The sequence below is a fragment of the Festucalex cinctus genome, chromosome 6 (assembly GCF_051991245.1).
Source record: "Festucalex cinctus isolate MCC-2025b chromosome 6, RoL_Fcin_1.0, whole genome shotgun sequence".
Taxonomy (NCBI): Eukaryota; Metazoa; Chordata; class Actinopteri; order Syngnathiformes; family Syngnathidae; genus Festucalex; species Festucalex cinctus.
The window spans coordinates 23,862,166-23,881,052 of NC_135416.1; the positions used below are offsets into that span (position 1 = coordinate 23,862,166).

General features: G+C 40.0%; 1 protein-coding gene across 1 annotated transcript in view; it reads right to left on the reverse strand.

Moving 5' to 3' along the window:
• LOC144020369 (uncharacterized) overlaps positions 1-18,887 on the reverse strand; it is a 260,558-nt gene that overhangs the window by 104,161 nt on the left and 137,510 nt on the right. Inside the window, exon 2 of the mRNA XM_077523754.1 lies at positions 15,200-15,267. Coding sequence (XP_077379880.1) covers positions 15,200-15,267 — 68 coding nt within the window. The remainder of the gene's footprint in view (positions 1-15,199; positions 15,268-18,887) is intronic.

Genomic DNA, 18,887 nt, shown 5'->3' on the forward strand with positions numbered 1-18,887 from the left:
TCTTTGTTGTCATTCATTCAATGTGTATATTACGCACGCGATATGTCACGATGATCACGTGACTGTCCAAAATGCCCCATCAAAAAATGTTCATAAAAAGTGCTATAAAATCATAATTGCTCAACATAAATTGACATTTTTTTCAGGAAAGAGTTGAAATTAACCATTTCACAGAATAGCTGGTCAGTTTTTCATAAGTCTTGTGTTCCTTTAAATTGTTTGCATCCACACATCATGTGCATGCTTGACAACATCTTCTCTGAAACATCTCAGCATTTTCCGGAACGTCTTTAATGGAGTATTTTGAATCTGACTTCTTATTCATGTCTGCTGGAGTCCCTTGATGTTATTCTCACTGTGAGTTGTGTATGCAGAATCAATATTCAAATCATTCTTTCCTTTTACCGTCACCGCAGTAGTTTCTTGCTGGGGACATATAAGTCACAAATATTTTGCAGAACACCGGCTCTTGACTTGAAGAAACAAGAGTTGTAAAAGCCACACAGGAACTGTAAGAAGTCTGTGCACGCTCTGAACACTTTTGTTTGATTGCACGCTCATTTAACTGTGCATTCATTTGCAGCAGCACTGGGGTAAATATACTCACTTGTCACTTTTTCAAGAGAAATAAAAGTGCTCTCCTGGAAGGTGAGTGGGAGCCATCCTAGGTGACTGCACTACCTTTATCTGCTACCTTTCTTCTTTATGATAAGCAGCTCCAGAGCCAGTCTTGTGTAACTTAAAACTCAGACATGTGAAAATGAAGTTTCACCGAAGAGAGCAAGTAAAGAAGGCGTAAATGAATAGTCAAGTTTCTCAGTGCTTTGCTCAAACTTTTTTTTTTGTTGCCATTCTCACACAACTCATGTTGGCAACACTTTGTCTTGTCTATCTTAGCAGATCTGACCCTGACTCCTCTGAGGAATGTTGAACTAGCATCTTTCATAGCACCCACTCAACTACATCCTGGCCACCACAAGCTGCCAAAATGTCCTGCATGGACATGCTGATGTCAGTTATAAATTCAGGAGTCAAAGCTTCAGGCAACAGGTCATTGTTGAAAACCGTAATATTTATTGCATTCATCGTACAAAAATGTGAGAGATTTATATAGCGACACCTTTGTAAAAATAATTGCCGATTGGTCTAGCAGCTTCCTTGGGTGGGGGGTGCTGGGGGTTGAGGAGTGTCTGGTGGTGTGGGGGCCAGGTGGCGGCGGGGCTGGGTTGTGGTGAGTGGCGGGGTTTGGGTCGTGGAGGGAGCTGTGGCCTGGTGGGGTGCTGCATGGGCCTGCATTGGGCTTGGGGCGTCGGGCGGGGGGGTCACTTCGGACTCCTGGGTTGGCTCTGAGTCCGTGGCCTTTGCGGGGCCGGGGGGGGGGGGTTGTGCCCTGGTGATACCGCGGCCTGGGAGACCCTGGCGGGCAAAGACGGCTCCCTTCTTTGGTGGAGGTTCTCATGCATGGCAGATCCACCACATCAGCATCCACTGAAACTCAAAAACAATTTGCATCTCCCACTGGTCACTGAATCAGTGAAGGTTGGCATTTGTGGATCTCACTCTGCATCATCTATCCTTCCTTCCTTCCTTTAGTCCTTCCTCTGGTCTCTCGATGTCTCCCTAATCCTGTTGGAATTCAGATGTATCTGGGCTTGGTGAATGATTATGGATTTGTAACTGTGGATGAAGGGTGATGCCTGGTTGGTGTTGGATTTCACTTTGCTTCATATTTCTTTCCTTTGATCCTTCCTCTGGTCACCTGACAACTTCACAACTGGTGGAACTCAGAATTATCTGGCTTAGGTGAAGGGTTTCGGGTTTCAGGTGACTTAAAGAGCACACGCACGCGCACACACAACAACAACAACAACAAAAGAGTGATGATGTTGACGTTTACTCGGTAAGGATGCCGAATGAATAATACTGTGCTCTTAAAAAAAAAGAAACATTTGCATCATGAGGTACGGAGCCCGGCCTAAAGTGACATGGGAGAAAAAAAAAAAATTAAATATGTTTCTTGTCTGGACAAGAAACATATATATATATATTTTTTTCTCCCATGTCACTTTAGGGGCTCCATAATGAGGAGATGATTTAGGCAAAAAATTGCAAAAAAATGACTTAGGCAACAATTATTTTAAGAAGGTGACAATATACATTTTGTATTTTCACCCAACAAATTCCAACTTAAAAATGACAAGTTCACAAGGAAACATCTTGCAATTTGTAGGGAAAAAAGTTCTTTTGATTGCCTCCATTAATCCTTATTATTTTCTTCTGCTTATCCGGGGTACGGTCACATGGAAAGCAACCTCAGCAGAGAAGCCCAAACATCCCTCTCCCCAGCCCCTTTGTCCAGCTCTTCTGGGGGAATCCTGAGATGTTCCCAGGCCAGCTAGAAGGCATGTTCTCTCCTGCTTGTCCTGGGTTTTCCCCGGGTCTCCTCTTGATGGCCGGAACACCTCAGCCGGGAGGCGAATAATCGATCGAGACTATAGTTAAAGATGGGTAATTAGATTGAACAGTACCAGAGAGCTTCACTTTTCGGTTCAGCTACTTCTTCTCCATAACAGAACAATTCAGAGTCCACATCAATGCAGATGTTGCACCTTTCTGCCTGTCGAGCTACTGCCCTGTTCTTCCCTCACTCTTGAACAAGTTAAGGCTAACCCAAGATACTTAAAATACTACACTTGGTGGATTTCATCACAGGGCTGGAGAGGGCATCCAACCCTTTTAAAAACAGAGGGTCGTGGCCTCATATTTGATTGTTATACCAACAACTTACACTTTGGCTGTGAACTGCTCCAGTGAGACTTGAAGGTCACCATCTGCAAAATGTGAAGACACAATCCTGCGGGCACCAAACCAAGACCCTCTCAATGCCTTGGCTGCACCTAAATAGTATTCTTTTTTTCTCTTAAGACAATGAATCTTTCAAATATTGTGGGGACGACAAAGTTCAATAATTGTATTCGTCACAGGAGGGCATTTGAGCCACACTTTGTCTAGTGCCCTCACCTAGGGTGAATTTGTGCCAGGTAACCATGCCAGGAAAGGCTTGAGTTTCTAGTTTGTTTCTTGTGCAATTGGTTGAGACTGTTAAGAAATTTTGTGACCAAAAAGCAAAAGATATTTTCAAGCTGATTTTTTTTTTTGGTCTTAAACTGAGCGCTTTATTTGGCCCTTTTTTTGTTTCCTTTTTGAATACCTGTATACGAAATGCTACCCTTACTAGGCTTATTATTTATTCATTTGATTGTGCCACTGTTCAGTGAAATAGCCCCCCAAAAAACGAATACATGAAGCGAAAATAGATCATGATATGTCTTTTGGTCCATATCACCCAGCCCTACGACGCAACCAATGCGTGGGAGGGGTTGACTGTTGACGTGACACGTTACATTGACTGTGAATAAACAATATGAATCACTGAGTGGGAATGACTACACTCTCTGATTCTAACAGTTGCCTTCATATGGCGATATACTTTCTTTGGCATTCATTTCTCCCGGCTAATGGCTAATGTTGAGTCATTCACATCCGAAAACTAGCACACACATCTTCATTACCTTAACAGATTACTAGAGATCGACCGATATGCTTTTTTCAGGGCCGATACCGATTCCGATTATCGGTAGTCAAGGAGGCAGATAACCGATATTTGAAGCCGATATTCATTTGCAGTAAAAGTTAAAATGTTGGCACCAAATTTTTGAATAATGCAAACCCTAACCGTTCTTTACAATGGATTCTCACACTACACTTTTCATTTTACATCCTTCTATCTGCAATAAGACGTTGGTGGCGGGGGGAGTTAAATGTGGGGGCCAATGTGACATTACCTTTTATAGCATTTGGGATACTTGTAGTTTTATTCTATAAATGTTATATTTTTATATTTTGAAGTAATAGGAGGAACCCTGTCATTCAAAATGTGCATCAGCTGTGGCATTACTTATTACTACAGCAAAAATAAATAAAAAAATTCCATGAGAAAAACTATTCATCCCTGAACACCATACAGTTCTTGTAGACCTTATTATGATTATTGTTATTGTTACCATATAGACAGTTTTGATAAGCTGAGGATCTTAAATCGAGAACAGCAATATCATGCTACTCCTCTCTACAAGAGAACTGTCAAAAGACACTTCATCATGTAGTTTACTGCCACTTAGGATGCCCCAATCAACGCAGAAAAAGGGTTGAGTAAAATAACTTGGTTATAATAATAGTAAGAATAACTTGGTTAAACAGACATTGTTGCGGTGGACCGCTGCCAGTTTCTGCTGTTTAATGTGTTTTACACTTATAGACACGTGTGTGTATATGGGCACACTATTCTCTCACTACTGTACTGTACTGTATCACTTAATGGCACAGATGTACTTGTCTAAGTAATAACTGGGCTGCAACATTGCTAATTCACATTAACAAGCACTATCTTAGCTGTCCACATGAATAGTTACTAACACACGAGAAAGTTATACAACACACCAAACATGAGCTCATTATTCAAAGTATGATGCACGTAACGAAATTACATCACTGAACATTAATTGCAGCCGTGTACGGCCGTAGATGTTACATATTAGTGGCATCCATTGAGAGGATAATGTCCCAAATTACGGCAGACATGACGTGAAAAGAGAGACAAAACGAGCAAATAAGCACACTATACTTTAGTGCACTTCTCTACTAATGCCAAACATACGGAAGAGGACACGTTCGTGTAGTTAAACGGTGTTTGAGACACTTAATTTGTTACGGAGCGGACTTTAACGAGGTGCACAACGAGCTGTCAATCAAATCGACGTCGAAGCTTAAGGCACACAATGGCAAACCAGTGCGACAAATAAACACAATATAAAGTAACTAAACGCTATTTAGTGTCATTGTGGCATCTCACTGCATAATAACCGCTATGCAACAAGTAATGGACGTGACCCAGAATGCAATGTGTGCGTCACGAGAGGTAAATATAATGACGTTACTCTACTCTTAACATGGAACTAGACAATATAATAATGACAACTGTTAATATTTGGAACCTTTCTAACAAACATTATTTACTTAATTAAGTGAAAATGTGTGTGATTCCCTCCCCGAGTAGTTCAAGTAGCGAATTAGCTACTGGGTGTTAGCCTACATGCTAAGCTGAACACACCACTGTTAGCTAGCGGGGATTCAATGCAAGGCAATGCAGCTCCATTCATATAGTGCATTTAATACACAACATAATTCAATGTGTTTAGCTTATCATGGTGAAACGATCGGCGGAGTCTCTTCTCTTTTAACTTACCTTCGAAGCATGTGTCTGTCGCGTTGTGTACGTGGGTGCGTGTGTGACCGGCTACTGTGATACAGGCATACACTACTGATTGGTTCTGGCTCTTGCACGGCTAACCAATCAAATGCTGCTATGGGCGTTACATTGCTGGAGTTGGACTCCATAACAGACAGAGACGCTCTGGGCTGCATTCGAAGCGAAAAGACGGAGTTTTAAATGGATCGCTCATATCGGCCGTCAGATTAATAAAACAGACCGATACCGATATGTACCAATATGTCAAATATCGGCCCCGATTATCGGCCCGACCGATTATCGGTCGATCTCTACAGATTACACATAAAGTAATGAGAGGAGAGTGTTGTATCACTCACAAATGTATGCTACACAGAAGGGAGCTTGTCAGGGCAGGGGAGTGAGTCATGCTATGTTCAATGAACAAACAGCCGATTAACGCATGATTTACGTTCACATATGTGCTAAAAGTGGTGCTGCTGTGTCACTTACACATTTATTGCACACAGAGACAAACTGCCAGCCATGGCAGGACTCTTGATTCATGGATCATGGAGCAAGTTAAATGACTATACAGTCCCTAGGACTCTGGTTTACCATGGAGTAATTTTAGTGCACGTGTACTTCTCAACTTAAAGTCACATCTCATGAATGACTGTGTACTATGGTCCGTGAATGTGAACCCTCAGTAAGCGAATGTGTCATACTCCAAGTGATACGATACATACATACAGTACATGCATGGTGATTTCTTCATCCATCCATCCATTTTCTTGACCGCTTATTCCTCACAAGTGTCGCGGGGGGTGCTGGCGCCTATCTCAGCTGGCTCTGGGCAGTAGGCGGGGGACACCCTGGACTGGTTGCCAGCCAGGTGATTTCTTCACATTATTCAAATTTTTTGACATCCTGTTTTCATGGGTTTTATGAGCAGGAAGCCCAAATAATGTAAAAGTAAACAAATAATTACTTGAAATCACTTAAATTGTGCCCTGAATCTACAATCTATGAAAGCTTAACTTTTTGAATGGAATTACAGAAATTATTCAACTTTGAGGATATTCAAATATACCTGTATATGTTGACGTTGGCCAATGTATTTGTTTAAGCAGTGGTGCTCCTGCCATTAGGCGGATTAGGCAGATGCTTAGGGCGTTCGTGAGCAAAAAGGACGACGGGGAAAGGAGATGTTTTTGTTTTGTTTTGTTTTTTTAATCCTCAAAAGCTGCTCCGGTGAGCACTGCTCATTCATGGACTTACATATATTGTGGAAGCCCTGTGCTCATTACATCACCATGCCCACGCATAATCCAGTTTTCATATAGATCTGTGCTTCCCGAGAGAAGCGCGCATACGTCATTCATGTCAACATGACGCTACCTAGCTCGATGCTAGCCAACTCACACGCATGTACTACCATAGTGCTTTAGTTAAGAAAATGAAATGAAAATGCTCAAATACCATCCTGGCTCAAAAAAAAAAAAAAAGAAAAAAAAAGATCACAGTCAGACTCTCAGGTGGATACAGTATGGATGTAATAAGGGCTGCTTATGCTGTAGCGAAAAGTGAAGCCGGCGGCGGCCATCTTGCGTTGCCACACTTACAGTAAGTTGACTTTTCTACAGCATACTTTCCACATGATTTTCTTCCTCTACAGCAAAACTACAACTGTGTGACCGCCGGTTGTACCAATAAGTATAAAATAAGTGTGGGAGATGCTCTAAATACAGATTTCATCAGTAAGAATGTAAATATATGACAAGGGTACCATGTTGTTTTAGGAACGCCCTGGGTTGAAGTCAACATCTCAGTCTGTCAATTTATATCAAAACATTTTTAAGCTGAGAGGAAGGCCCCAATTTGGTCAGAGTAAGAGTGTTATTTATTGGCTTTTTCCAACAGGGGTCACCACACCACATCACGTTTCTGACATCCACATTTGGTGCTAGATACAATTTCGAAAAATAGTGGCTAGAGGGGTCCGGAAAGTTGGTAAAGCTAGTGTGTTATTTAAAGGAATTTATGTTTCATCTGGTCACAGGGAAGAGCTTCTTTTAAAAACCTTTTAAGGGTTTGAAATCACATCAATCAATCAGCAGCTCTCTTAAGAGTAGCACTTTTTATAAGATGCCCTGTTGAGTTTAGGTCATGATGGTGAGGAATGAAGGGAAATAGCAAGTCCAATTGCCAAAGGTCACAGATATCAGGTGGCCGTCTCAGAGTTGGATACTTATTAGAGGCACTGACCTGTAAAATACCACATCGTCTGTGAGCATGCCTAGCAAAATGATGCAATTTTAGAGGATGTTCCTCTTCACCTGTAAGTGACCCCATTCAGACTGCAGAGCAGAGTAGCAGACATGGAGTGATAACACGCAGCAAGATCCTTCTCTTTCTGTTCCATTCAATTCAGTGTTCACTTCCCATTTAGGTTCGCACCTACATGACCTCAGATTTGATGGCCGAAGTGACTTTTGTTCCAAAACATATTGCAACCAAAGCAATGTTGTAGATGTCAATAGATCATTGTTACACATTGAGCATAGCACAACAAATAATGTGTTAATTAAATGACTGATTTTTATAGCGATCTATTTGAAGAGAGAGAGAGATTAGAAGAAGAGGATGCCCCTGCAGTGTCGTTAGCCTACCACATTTTGTCTCTTTAATATTTGTTGTCCTCGTAGAGCAATAAATATATGCTTGTGAGTACAGTCTTGTTGTATGGACCGTTTGTATGATGTGATGCCTCCATTTAAAAATGTTACATTTACTACAACATCAATTTCCATTAGCCCGTCTTTGACGTTTCACATTATTTAAGCAAGTGAACTCTTGAAACTTTAGAATAAAAAAAATAAATACATGGTTTGGGTGAACATTTTGTTGTTTACATAGACAATGTTTTATTTTTTTTGTGTTTTGTTTTTTTACAATACTCTTCAATAATGCGTGACAAATGGCTTGAAGCAAGCAAATTATGGGGGATGTGTGTGTGTGTGAGAGAGAGAGAGAGAGAGAGAGAGAAATATTTTTTTTACTCCTCTCGATGGTGCTCTTGGTTTTAAAGTGCAACTTTACTTCCATCTGGGCCCGTTTGTTCAATTTCTCGGTTATTTTAACCACTGTTTAACCCCTAACCGCCGGTTAAATTCTTAACCCGCCGTTAATTAACCGGCCGCTATAGATGTGTTGTTATAAAACATGGTTAGTCAACAGCACCGTCAAAGTTAACCGTGTCGTTTACGTCGCTGGTTAGCACCATTATATCCCACAATTCCTCTTTTTGTTTACTTCTGGGTCGGTGAAAGCAATGGATACTATCCAAATGACCCCTGGCACTCGCCCAAAAAAAAGAAGCCAGAAGTTTTCTGCTGACGAAGAATACGTTAAACAATCAATGGGTGAAGTAATTTAGGAGTTTTTGTGAAATAAGATTGTATCTATTTATTCACATCAAGAGGCAGAAACTCAGAGACGCTGTACACAGGAACAGGTGTACAATAATCCGGCAAAACACACACAATTCTCAGACCCTTAAATAGACAGTCAATCAATCTCATTGGTTTTTTGAAGAAAAACGTTTTATTTCCGTGACCCAAACCAACTTGCCGGACTACTGTCCTCTTGACCAACATCGGACCAGAACTCGTGTCACAGAACGCTGTCAGGGGTAAGTCAGTGATGACCGCACACACTGGAGGTGAGGATGAAATAGAGGTTCATGTCAAAAAATCCGAACTATCCCTTTAACCCAGACATGACAGTTAAAGCTATCACCGAGTTTTGAACAACCGTGCCCAGGTGCTCTTGTTACGACTTGACTTTGACTTGAACTACATGACTTCACAAGTCATTGTGTTTATGGTTGAAAATGAGCATTTTCAACATAGTGGGCCATTAATAAAACCATTTTTAATGAAAGTATTTTTTGTGTCATTCATGTAAACCGAGCAGCCAACTACATCCTGTAATGAGCAATGCAGCACGTGTGCACCAATTGAGCATTCACTGTGCATATGGGCAAATGCGTGCCCTGGTGCAAAAATCGGGCCCCCTATGGAGGATACGGTCCTTCGCACAGTGCGTGTAGTGCTTTTAGGGAGGGGCGGCCCTGGGGCCACCATTAATGTCAGCGGTGTGTGCCGCTCTGTTGCTTTGGCTTTGTTGACACAGTGCACTGTTGTGATGACTCCCTCAGCTGTCAAACGCCCCCAATCCTCTGTAATATAAATCAAGTTGTTGTTTTTTAATATGGGACCACAGCATATGAAATAAATATTACCTTTAAAGACAGAGGAGACAACTGTCATTTGTTTCAATATTAAAGTAGAGCGTGATTCTAAATAAGTCATTTGACTGAGTGCTTTAAATAAAGAGGACCCCATTTTGGACACTATTTAATTTTTTTTTGCAATAACTTCTTTTTCTTTTTTTAAGTGGATAAATCTTGAGGTAGATTGGTTCTGCTGCAATCATCCCTCTTGTTAGAAAGCCTGTTAATTACCCTTTTTAAATGGTGTCACATATGCACTGAACATGTTTTGTGGGATGAGCGGCAGAACTGAGGGTGTGGGTGGCAGCCAAATCTTCTCTGCCAACAACATATTTTGCTGTTGCCGTTCACTCTTGTATGGTAGTTTGGATGATTCAAGTTTAAACAAGCAGGACATACTGGCAATTTAACAATGTATTATTTTTATAAGCAGGAGCCTCAGTAGCGTGCAGCAGAACCACACACAACCTGGCACCTCTTCTAAACACTTGTTGGTATTGTTAATTTACTTGCATGGAAATATCTGCAAATGAGTTGTTTGCCAACTTTGATAAATCTTCATCTATACAAAATTGTACTCCTGAAGCCCGATTGCAAAGATTGAACATCTCTGAAGACAAGCTGTTTTAATGAATTTGTCTCTTCCCAGCTATGAATAATTTCCCATCATTTCTTTCTTAGATATAAAGATACATTTGTAAAAGATGCGTGAAGATTCATTTTTAAAGTAAGGGGAGTGATTTGGCTTACAATTCCACCAGAATAACAACAAACAACCTGAATCTTTATGGAAGCCCAAAAGTGTCAAAATTCAATAAATAAAAAGGCATTTTTTAAATAACTATCATTTTGATAAATAACAGACAATTAAGTAATATGGACATTAAATTTTAAAATGAGGTGTTAGTATTATTATGAAAAGTGTTATGCTATTCTTTAATATGTAACAAATATTTTATTTTGATTAAATATTTCAAAATGATTATTTCCACTTTGTTTACCAGTACTGCGTTAGGTATAATTTGTCTTTTTGTTGGATTTTTTCATTTATTTTTCAAACTCATCTCAAGTGTTTCCCTTCTGGTTATCTACTTTGAATAACAATAAGGTAAACAATGTTACCACACTTACTGAGAAAAAGGCTTTGATGAAAGATTGAACGGGACATGGAAAAAGATTTTTTATTGCCCGAATGCAAACAGTTGGGTCTCTGGAGTGCTAATTAACATAAGTACCCCTACACCAAGTTTCTCTGCCAATGACTTGATAGTGTAACGATTGGGGGGTGTCGGAGGCAGGACCCAAATGCAAGGGGCAACAAAAACAGGGCAAGGCAGGGATGCAAGTAAAAAAGGGGATTTAATTCAGAAAAAAAGGTAAACAAGGTACTATGGAAAAATACAAATTAAAAAGGTCAAAAACAAACTAGTCACGAAACCACGAGGGCAACAAGGCATGGCAAGGACAACATGAGATAACAGCAACAATGACTCAACAAGAACTGAAAGAAAGCAGAGTAACTAAATACACATGGTAACGAGATAACAACAGACACCTGCGCAAGATACAAGAGGCTTGGGGAGCTGATTGGTCACCACACTGGGAAGGGAAGACACACTCAGGTGGACATGGATAGACATAACGAGACAAGGGAAGAGACAAGGAATACATGACAAATAACCAAAAACACCAAAAGAAAACAAAATCCCACCCCCACAGAACCATAACATGACAGATAGGCTGATTGGCACAATTTCCAGCATTTGTCAGCATTTCACTTTGCAACACATTTACAGTGGATACAGTAAAACACTGGTGTCACGCGGAATCCTCATACCTCCTAAAATCATTACTTTTTACGAGACCCCAAACGTGTTAAACTGCTGCAGGGTAGCGCCAGCTACAGGCAAGGAGGACTCACTCGACGCCCCCCCCCCCCCCCCCCCCAGCCCCCCCCCCCCCCCCCCGGCATCGGTCGCTTGTACTCGTCGACGTTACGAGTACTCGAAAAAAGGCTGGTATCAGCCTGGTACTCGCCCATCCCTACTTAAAACTAACCACCAACTAATAATTTATTATATCATTAACTCCCCCTCCCCTTTTTTTTTTTTTTTTAAACCTTACGTTTATATTGTGATAGGTGAAGGGATGCAACTGACAGTGTGATATGAATTTTGGGCCATATCAGCCAGCCTTATAATGTATAAACTTTGTATATAGACTTATTTGTCCACTATATATACAGACAACTGAACTGAATGAAGGTTGATGTAACTATTATCAACAATTTGTTTTGTGGTAGCATCTTCTGCAAATAAACATTCACGGTTGATGCACTGCTGTAGGATCATGGATTACATAGATTACTAGAATACAATGTACACTAAAACAATGCACATTCCTTGAACATAGTTGTACTACCAGATATTTTGAATGACATTTTTCATCTTGATAGTTGTTTGTTTAATTTGATCTTTAAGCAATTGATTTTTAATTTTAGCGTTAATAATTAACATTTTTGAATCATATGTTTATTTAATCTTTGTACTGACCAGTTTATTTGAGTTTTTCAGCCATATCGCCAGTCATAGCTGTAGCACTGTTGCTTATTGTATGAAATATTAAGGCAAGTATTTTCTATAGGTGTTGCTTTAATGTTGGGCCAGTAGCCATGTCTTGCTTCCAATATCACTATACATAATTATAAGTTGCAAGAACTCAAACAAACCCCCATCAGCTATAGAACACTTTCTGGCCGGAATAAATGACAGAGTTGTTGTTTTTTGAGCCCTTAAATAAGGCTACTTTTCCCATCCAGGGCAAAAAGGGCAGGTGCTGGGGTACCACTAGGGGGTCTATCTGTGCACAGGCCTGCTGCTTACATGACAGTGAGGCGGAATAAAGTAGGAGTATTCCCACATTGAATTGGACTGTCACAGCGCAAAGAAGAGCGCAATGAAAGTAGTTAAAGCAGCTGAGGCTAAAGCTTCTTTTTGCAAGGTGACACACACACACGCACACGCGCACATACACACCAAATGTGAACAAAAAAATATTTAAAAAACAAAAAACAAAACAAACAGTAATCGTTTAGCTACCTGATTGGACTCTTCTTTCTAACCTGTCTCTCATTTTTGCAATGTGGATGATTAAAGCAACATTATTGAACTTTCAAAGCAAAAGTTATTTCATCTTAACATTTATGATTTTGGTTTTCAGAGCACTTCCGTTAATCGTCACTTCCCATTGCTGAGGACGCCTACCTTTCGGCGGATGCACAATGGCGCAAAACCTCGAAAAATATACATATTAAGCACCGATTGATGCAGGTTTACGTCTGTCGATCGGGGTAAGTACAGATGGTCTCTCATAACGTGTATTTTTACCAGTCTCCGTATCATACAGCATATGCGGAAAATACGGAGGCACTCAGCGAAATGGGTGGGCATCGTCATTGATGGGAATTGACCATTAAAGGAAGTGCTCAACCATTTTTCTCTACTTTGGTTTGGTTTATTCACTTTTTCCTTTCGGACACATTACAGCTTACATCGATCACATCACATTATTTGCAAAATTGACTTCCGAAAGAAGGACTGACGGGTAGAAGCCGATGGCTTATTCGAGACCCGTCCCCATCGATCCATTACTATAACGCATCAGTCATATACATTATTTAAAATAGTCATTGATTTTTATCGTTATCCATCTATCCTATACTATCCCATACACTGCTCGCTCAGTTCCACTTGAATGTCCGTGTGTAGATTACGGCTAGTCCCAGTCATTGGTGAATCGGTCCTCAGACGCCACCAGCAGGCCCACCCCGCCAGACGAGCAGCCATGGCAAACTCATTTTTTCTCTTTCACCAGTAGCGTCTTCACTGACCTCGGATTAGCTTTCACACATGTGGCTTCCAGAAGAGTAGATCGGCTTGCATTCGGCCTATTGCTTTCAAGCAATTTTGCCTCGATTCTTGTCAGCTCAGCCACCACTGTTGCTACTTGTAGTTGTGTTTAGAGGACTCCTGAGCGCTACCAAGACCAGCTCACCCAGCAGAGCGGCTCATGCCAGCCGCACTCCAGGCACCAGACCACAACCCCATTTTGCGTATTGACAGCAGATTCATTGTAGCCACAATACAGCCTTATCATGTAGCCTTGACTGTTACAACAAATGTCCAAACGGAATTAAGAGCCAGACAATCTTTAGATTCATACAGGAACAACATACGTTATCAATGCAGGTGTATAAACAAGAGTTAGCCTTGGCAATATCAGCAAGTAATCATATACACCTCCAGTTTTGGGTCATTAGTGATGTAAGTTACTGTTGTTGATGTCTCTCATGCTCCGCCAATTCCTCCACTCTTTTCACGATTCGTGTTTTTTGTTGACCAGAGTTATCTTTAGTTTGAATAAAAATTCTAACTTTGATACTCTTGTTAAAGATAAATTGATGTTTTCATAGGCATTACTCGATGTTACACTGTACTTTTAATGTTTTAAAATGTTCAGCTAAATGAATGTCAGTGTCTGAATGCAATAAGGTTAGCCTTGTAACAAATGAAGCTGCAAATGTTTTTGGTGATGTTTTCTGCACAGCTTGTAACAATGGATAGCCACTGTAAAACAACATGGTTATCCAATGCCCAAAAGGTCTCCAGACCATCTACAAAGGACATTTTTGACGGTGAATGGGGATAAACAGCATTGTTGTTGTTTTTCCATTTATCAGTCTACAAACACATTTAACTCAACTCAACTCAACTCAACTCAACTCAACTTTATTTATAAAGCGCTTTAAGAACATGCAATGCTGTATACAAAGTGCCGTACGTAAACATAAATATCAGTTTTGCAGTAAACAAGAACAAAGCAAACATTTTGGAGTGCAGTACAAGTTTTTTTTCCAAGTAAATACATTTTACATCAGTAAATAAATAAGTAGGCACGTGAAGAAAGAGATACATAAATAGGTAGACTAAAACTCATACACACCAGGAACAAGGAATGTGTCACTATGTTATGTTATGTTATGTTATGTTATGTTATGTTATGTTATGTTATGTTATGTTATGTTATGTTATGTTATGTTATGTTACAACAAAATTAGAAATACAAAATGCACCATTCATGACCTAGTGACTCATGCTATGAAGTCAGTCAATGCTTTGCAACGGACACTTACCACAACAGCAACAACTCCGATTATCAGCATGTGTGAACTGAAAACCTAACATGACTCACTCACAAGTGGACAATTGCTGAAAATCATTTTGCACAATTGTGTTGACTTGGTGATGATGCTAAAGGAGAGAAGAACTGTCCAAAACTAGCCCAGGGAAATCCATACGATGATTGTGTTTCATAATGCTGAAAATGGGTTGCAGTCTCCACTAAATGAGATTCCAACTGTTGCTTCTTTGTGAGTGTGTCACAATGTGAATGTGCTCAATTCAACCCATAATAAATCAGAAAAAGAGGCAGGCAAACCATATCACTGAGTCATATTGGGCCCATTGTACTGGGGAAAAGTAAAAGTGAAAACATCCCACTGGTTGCACATTTAGATATGATGGAGTTTAAACATTAAAATTAAAATTGTTACTCACCTCCAAAGAGTGCTCTCAGTGACACTGCCAATATGAAAGTCGTATAGCTTGGTTAGTATCAGGATAACCTGTAAATAAAGAAACGAGTTTTAAAAACTTTATAACAAGGGTGTTTCACTTGAGCAATTATATATGAGAAATTAATAACAATAGTGGACTTGTCATGACTGGGTCATGTCAGGGTTAAGTTTGGGTCAAGCAAGGGTTATGTTTGGGTCATGACCGTGAGGTCAAGTGTCTGTTTTGAACTGATGTAACCATCATCTGGTGTCAAATGGTAAAACGCTATGTGATGTCAGAAGCTATGTGATGTCAGGAATTTTTCATCTCTTTATCTGGTCAACAGCCAATCAGATAATTCCATGTCAGTCCTGTTACCCACATGTCGGATTATTCCTCTATTTCCCTGTGCACCTCCACAGCCCAAGCTTAGCATCTCAATGTTATGCGAATAAAGAGTTAAAATCTTATTTGTGTCTGTGTCTTTGGGATCCAACTCCAGAGCGTAACTGGACTGTGATGGACTGGTAATCAGGCTTTTTTATTATTATTATTTTTAACAAGCTATTGTGGAAATGTGTTACAGAAGTGAGAGATCGCATGCCTCTGTACCAAAAAGAGGAGAAACGGGCTGGAAGAATACTGATGAGCATGGAGAAGATAAGCAGTGGCATTGTGATGGAAGGAACACATGGATAGATGACACCAAAAAGAAACATTGATGTTAGATTAAGGAAGAATATCATTATATATATATATATATATATATATATATATATATATATATATATATATATATATATATATATATATATATAGTGTAATTAATCACAAAATGCGTCCATATGTCATGTGACCAGCAGTTGACCAATCACAGCGTAGTAGTTCTTAAACGAGTTGGCCAAACTCTCTCAATACGGCGCAGATTCAACAGCGCCCCCTGCTGTAAAGTTTATTAGCTTTGCGTGTGTGGATCTTGGGTTTTCAGCACGTAGAACTGCTCGGCAGAATATCACTGCCAAAAGTCACGTGAGTTGTATCCGCAAATGTAGAATTGCTTTTTATGTACGCAAAACATTTTGTTGTTGTTGTAATTGAAGATCTGCTTCTTTGTGTATGTAGATCACGTTTTGTGTATGTAGATCAGGTTTTGTGTACGTAGAGCACACGTTTTGTGTACGGAGATCATGTGTACATAGTTCAAGTTTTGTGTACGTAGATCAGTTTTGTGTACATGATCATCACGATGCATCGCGTGCATGAATTACACATTGAATGACATAGCTGCTAGTGACAACTCAGAACTCATGAGGAATTCCGCGTCCCACGGCGGACATCAAAGTAGAAATTACGGCTTATATAGCAAAGAAGCACTTTTTCAAAAGCAGTACAGCCACGTAGGACTCGCCAAAGATTGTTTCCAGACGAAAGTTGGATAAAACTGGCAGATGCAGGCGGCCGGCGAGTTGAAGTGGACGGTAAACATCTGGGTGACTTTGTACTCTGCTAGGCTAAGCTAAATGTCGTGTGATAAGCACACTTTCGTCCACATTATTAGAGGCCACCCTCGCACCGCCCCCACCCCCACACGGAATGACTTGAAACCGGACATGCTACGTCATCACGATCACGTGACCAGGATAATGGCATTCACCACGGAATGTTCTTATTTTGATACTTAATCAGTTTAAAAGAAAATTCAGGGAATAAGATGCCAGAGATATTTGCACTTTTATTCTTTATTCACAATGCCTAATCCAATCCTGGAAAATTAGTTATAAGTCTTGTAGCGCTTTAATCGCGATTTGTCGCGATTAATTCTACTTTTGCTTCTACTTTCTTCAAAGCTTGTAACAAATATTTACTTGAGTTAAAATCTTGGAATTAATGTGAAATAATCAAATGAAAAGCATAAATAGAATCAAAGACTTCTAATAATTATCCTTGAAAAGAATGCTTCTGTAAAAACTGTGAAACAAAACCATCAAAATGGATTCAGCTTTACAGACCATCTTTTTTCCTCATAGAAACAACTCCCAGAACCTCTCACATGTTTAATTTGAGCTCGTGAGCACCACACTCCAGCAGCATTTGTTAGCGAGGCCCGTGGAGGTAGCTTGAGCAGGGAAATTTGCTCTGAGATAGACGCCGAAGGCGTACAACTAATATGCCATTTGAATTTGACTCTGCAAAATGCGCAAATGACTTTAGAGTTGTCTAACAACCATCAAGCAAGTAAATCAGAAAGTAAAACTACCTATAGTCCATGCAGGAGAAAGCTAGCCCTATCTTCATGTTTGTAGCAGGACTAAACAAAGCAGTGACTTGATGTGACTGTGGAATTTGCTGGTGACCCAAGTTGAATTGCTTGATTTTTTGTTTTAAACCACAGTAACTTGGAACTTGCTGAAAACATGATGGCTAAAACGTAAGATTTGCGTGTGACTCGCACATATGTGACTTACTCCCATCTCTGCAACACACAACTTGACCTGGCCTCAACAGGGCAGCCTACTTTCATATATTACGTGCCATTTCCATTTGTGAGTTTGTTTGTTTGTTGTTGTCCGTCCCGATTTAAATGGTTGGTGCCATTTCTTGTAAGCATCAGTGTTTGTTATTAGCATATCCCTCCCAGCTCATGCTTGTTTAAAACAACCTGACAGCCCTGTCTTGAATCACAGAGCCGGAAGCACACACAAAATAGGTTGGGCTGTGACTCTTAATTGTGACAGGCATCAGGGGTGTAGTTAGAAATTGGATCCCTAGATAAATGGTATATCAACCAGTGCCAGCACCTTCTTCCCCCACATGCGCATTTTTAACCTCGTTGCACTTCATTAACACCACAAGGCCCTGATAGATGACAGTATGCAAATAGTGCGATTGCGGACCCTTGCCAAGGGTGTCATACTACCTTAAAGGGATACTTGAGTCATTGAGCCCTTTTCAACAGTAAAAAGATATTTTGTCTCCGATTAATGTGATAACCTCAATATTTTTCCATGAACTATTAATACCTTTAAAAACTAATTTTGCCACTTGCTGTCGACAGAAGATGGCATCACCTGTGCTAAGGAAGGTGTGCTAAGGTAACGACCAATCATGGCTCAGCTTGCTGACCAAACCTAGAAAACAGGTGAGCTCTGATTGGTCATTACCTACTTCCTTAGCACAGGTGATGTCATTTTCAGTCGACAGCAAGTGGAAAAAAGTGTTTTAAAATTGTACATGAAAAACAATGAAGTTAATAGTCAAATTAATTCGTTTTATGGCTGAAAACGACTCAATGAGTCAAGTATACCTGTAGCTCCTTCAGAATTATATTTTTTTTCTGCTGGACAAAATTTTTATTTTAAGAACATAAGAACAACATGGAAATGTGTTTTTTTTTTTTTTTTGGGGGGGGGGTTATCTCATGTTTTTAGTTATAATAGTGGGATAATATGAATGTAACGTCTTGTAAACTTATAAGCTTATAACATGAATATCATGCAAATCAACTTGCGATTGTGATTGGTTATATAAGATGCGATCATGAACCAGAAGTATTGACACATCCAAATTTTTGTTTTATTGGTTTTAGACCACCCGTGTGTGCCTGTGCCCATATCGGCTTGTTGCCAAATATAAAGTGACATGTCACAAGAAAGGATTCATCTCGCTGCATGATGTAGAAATTTGAAAT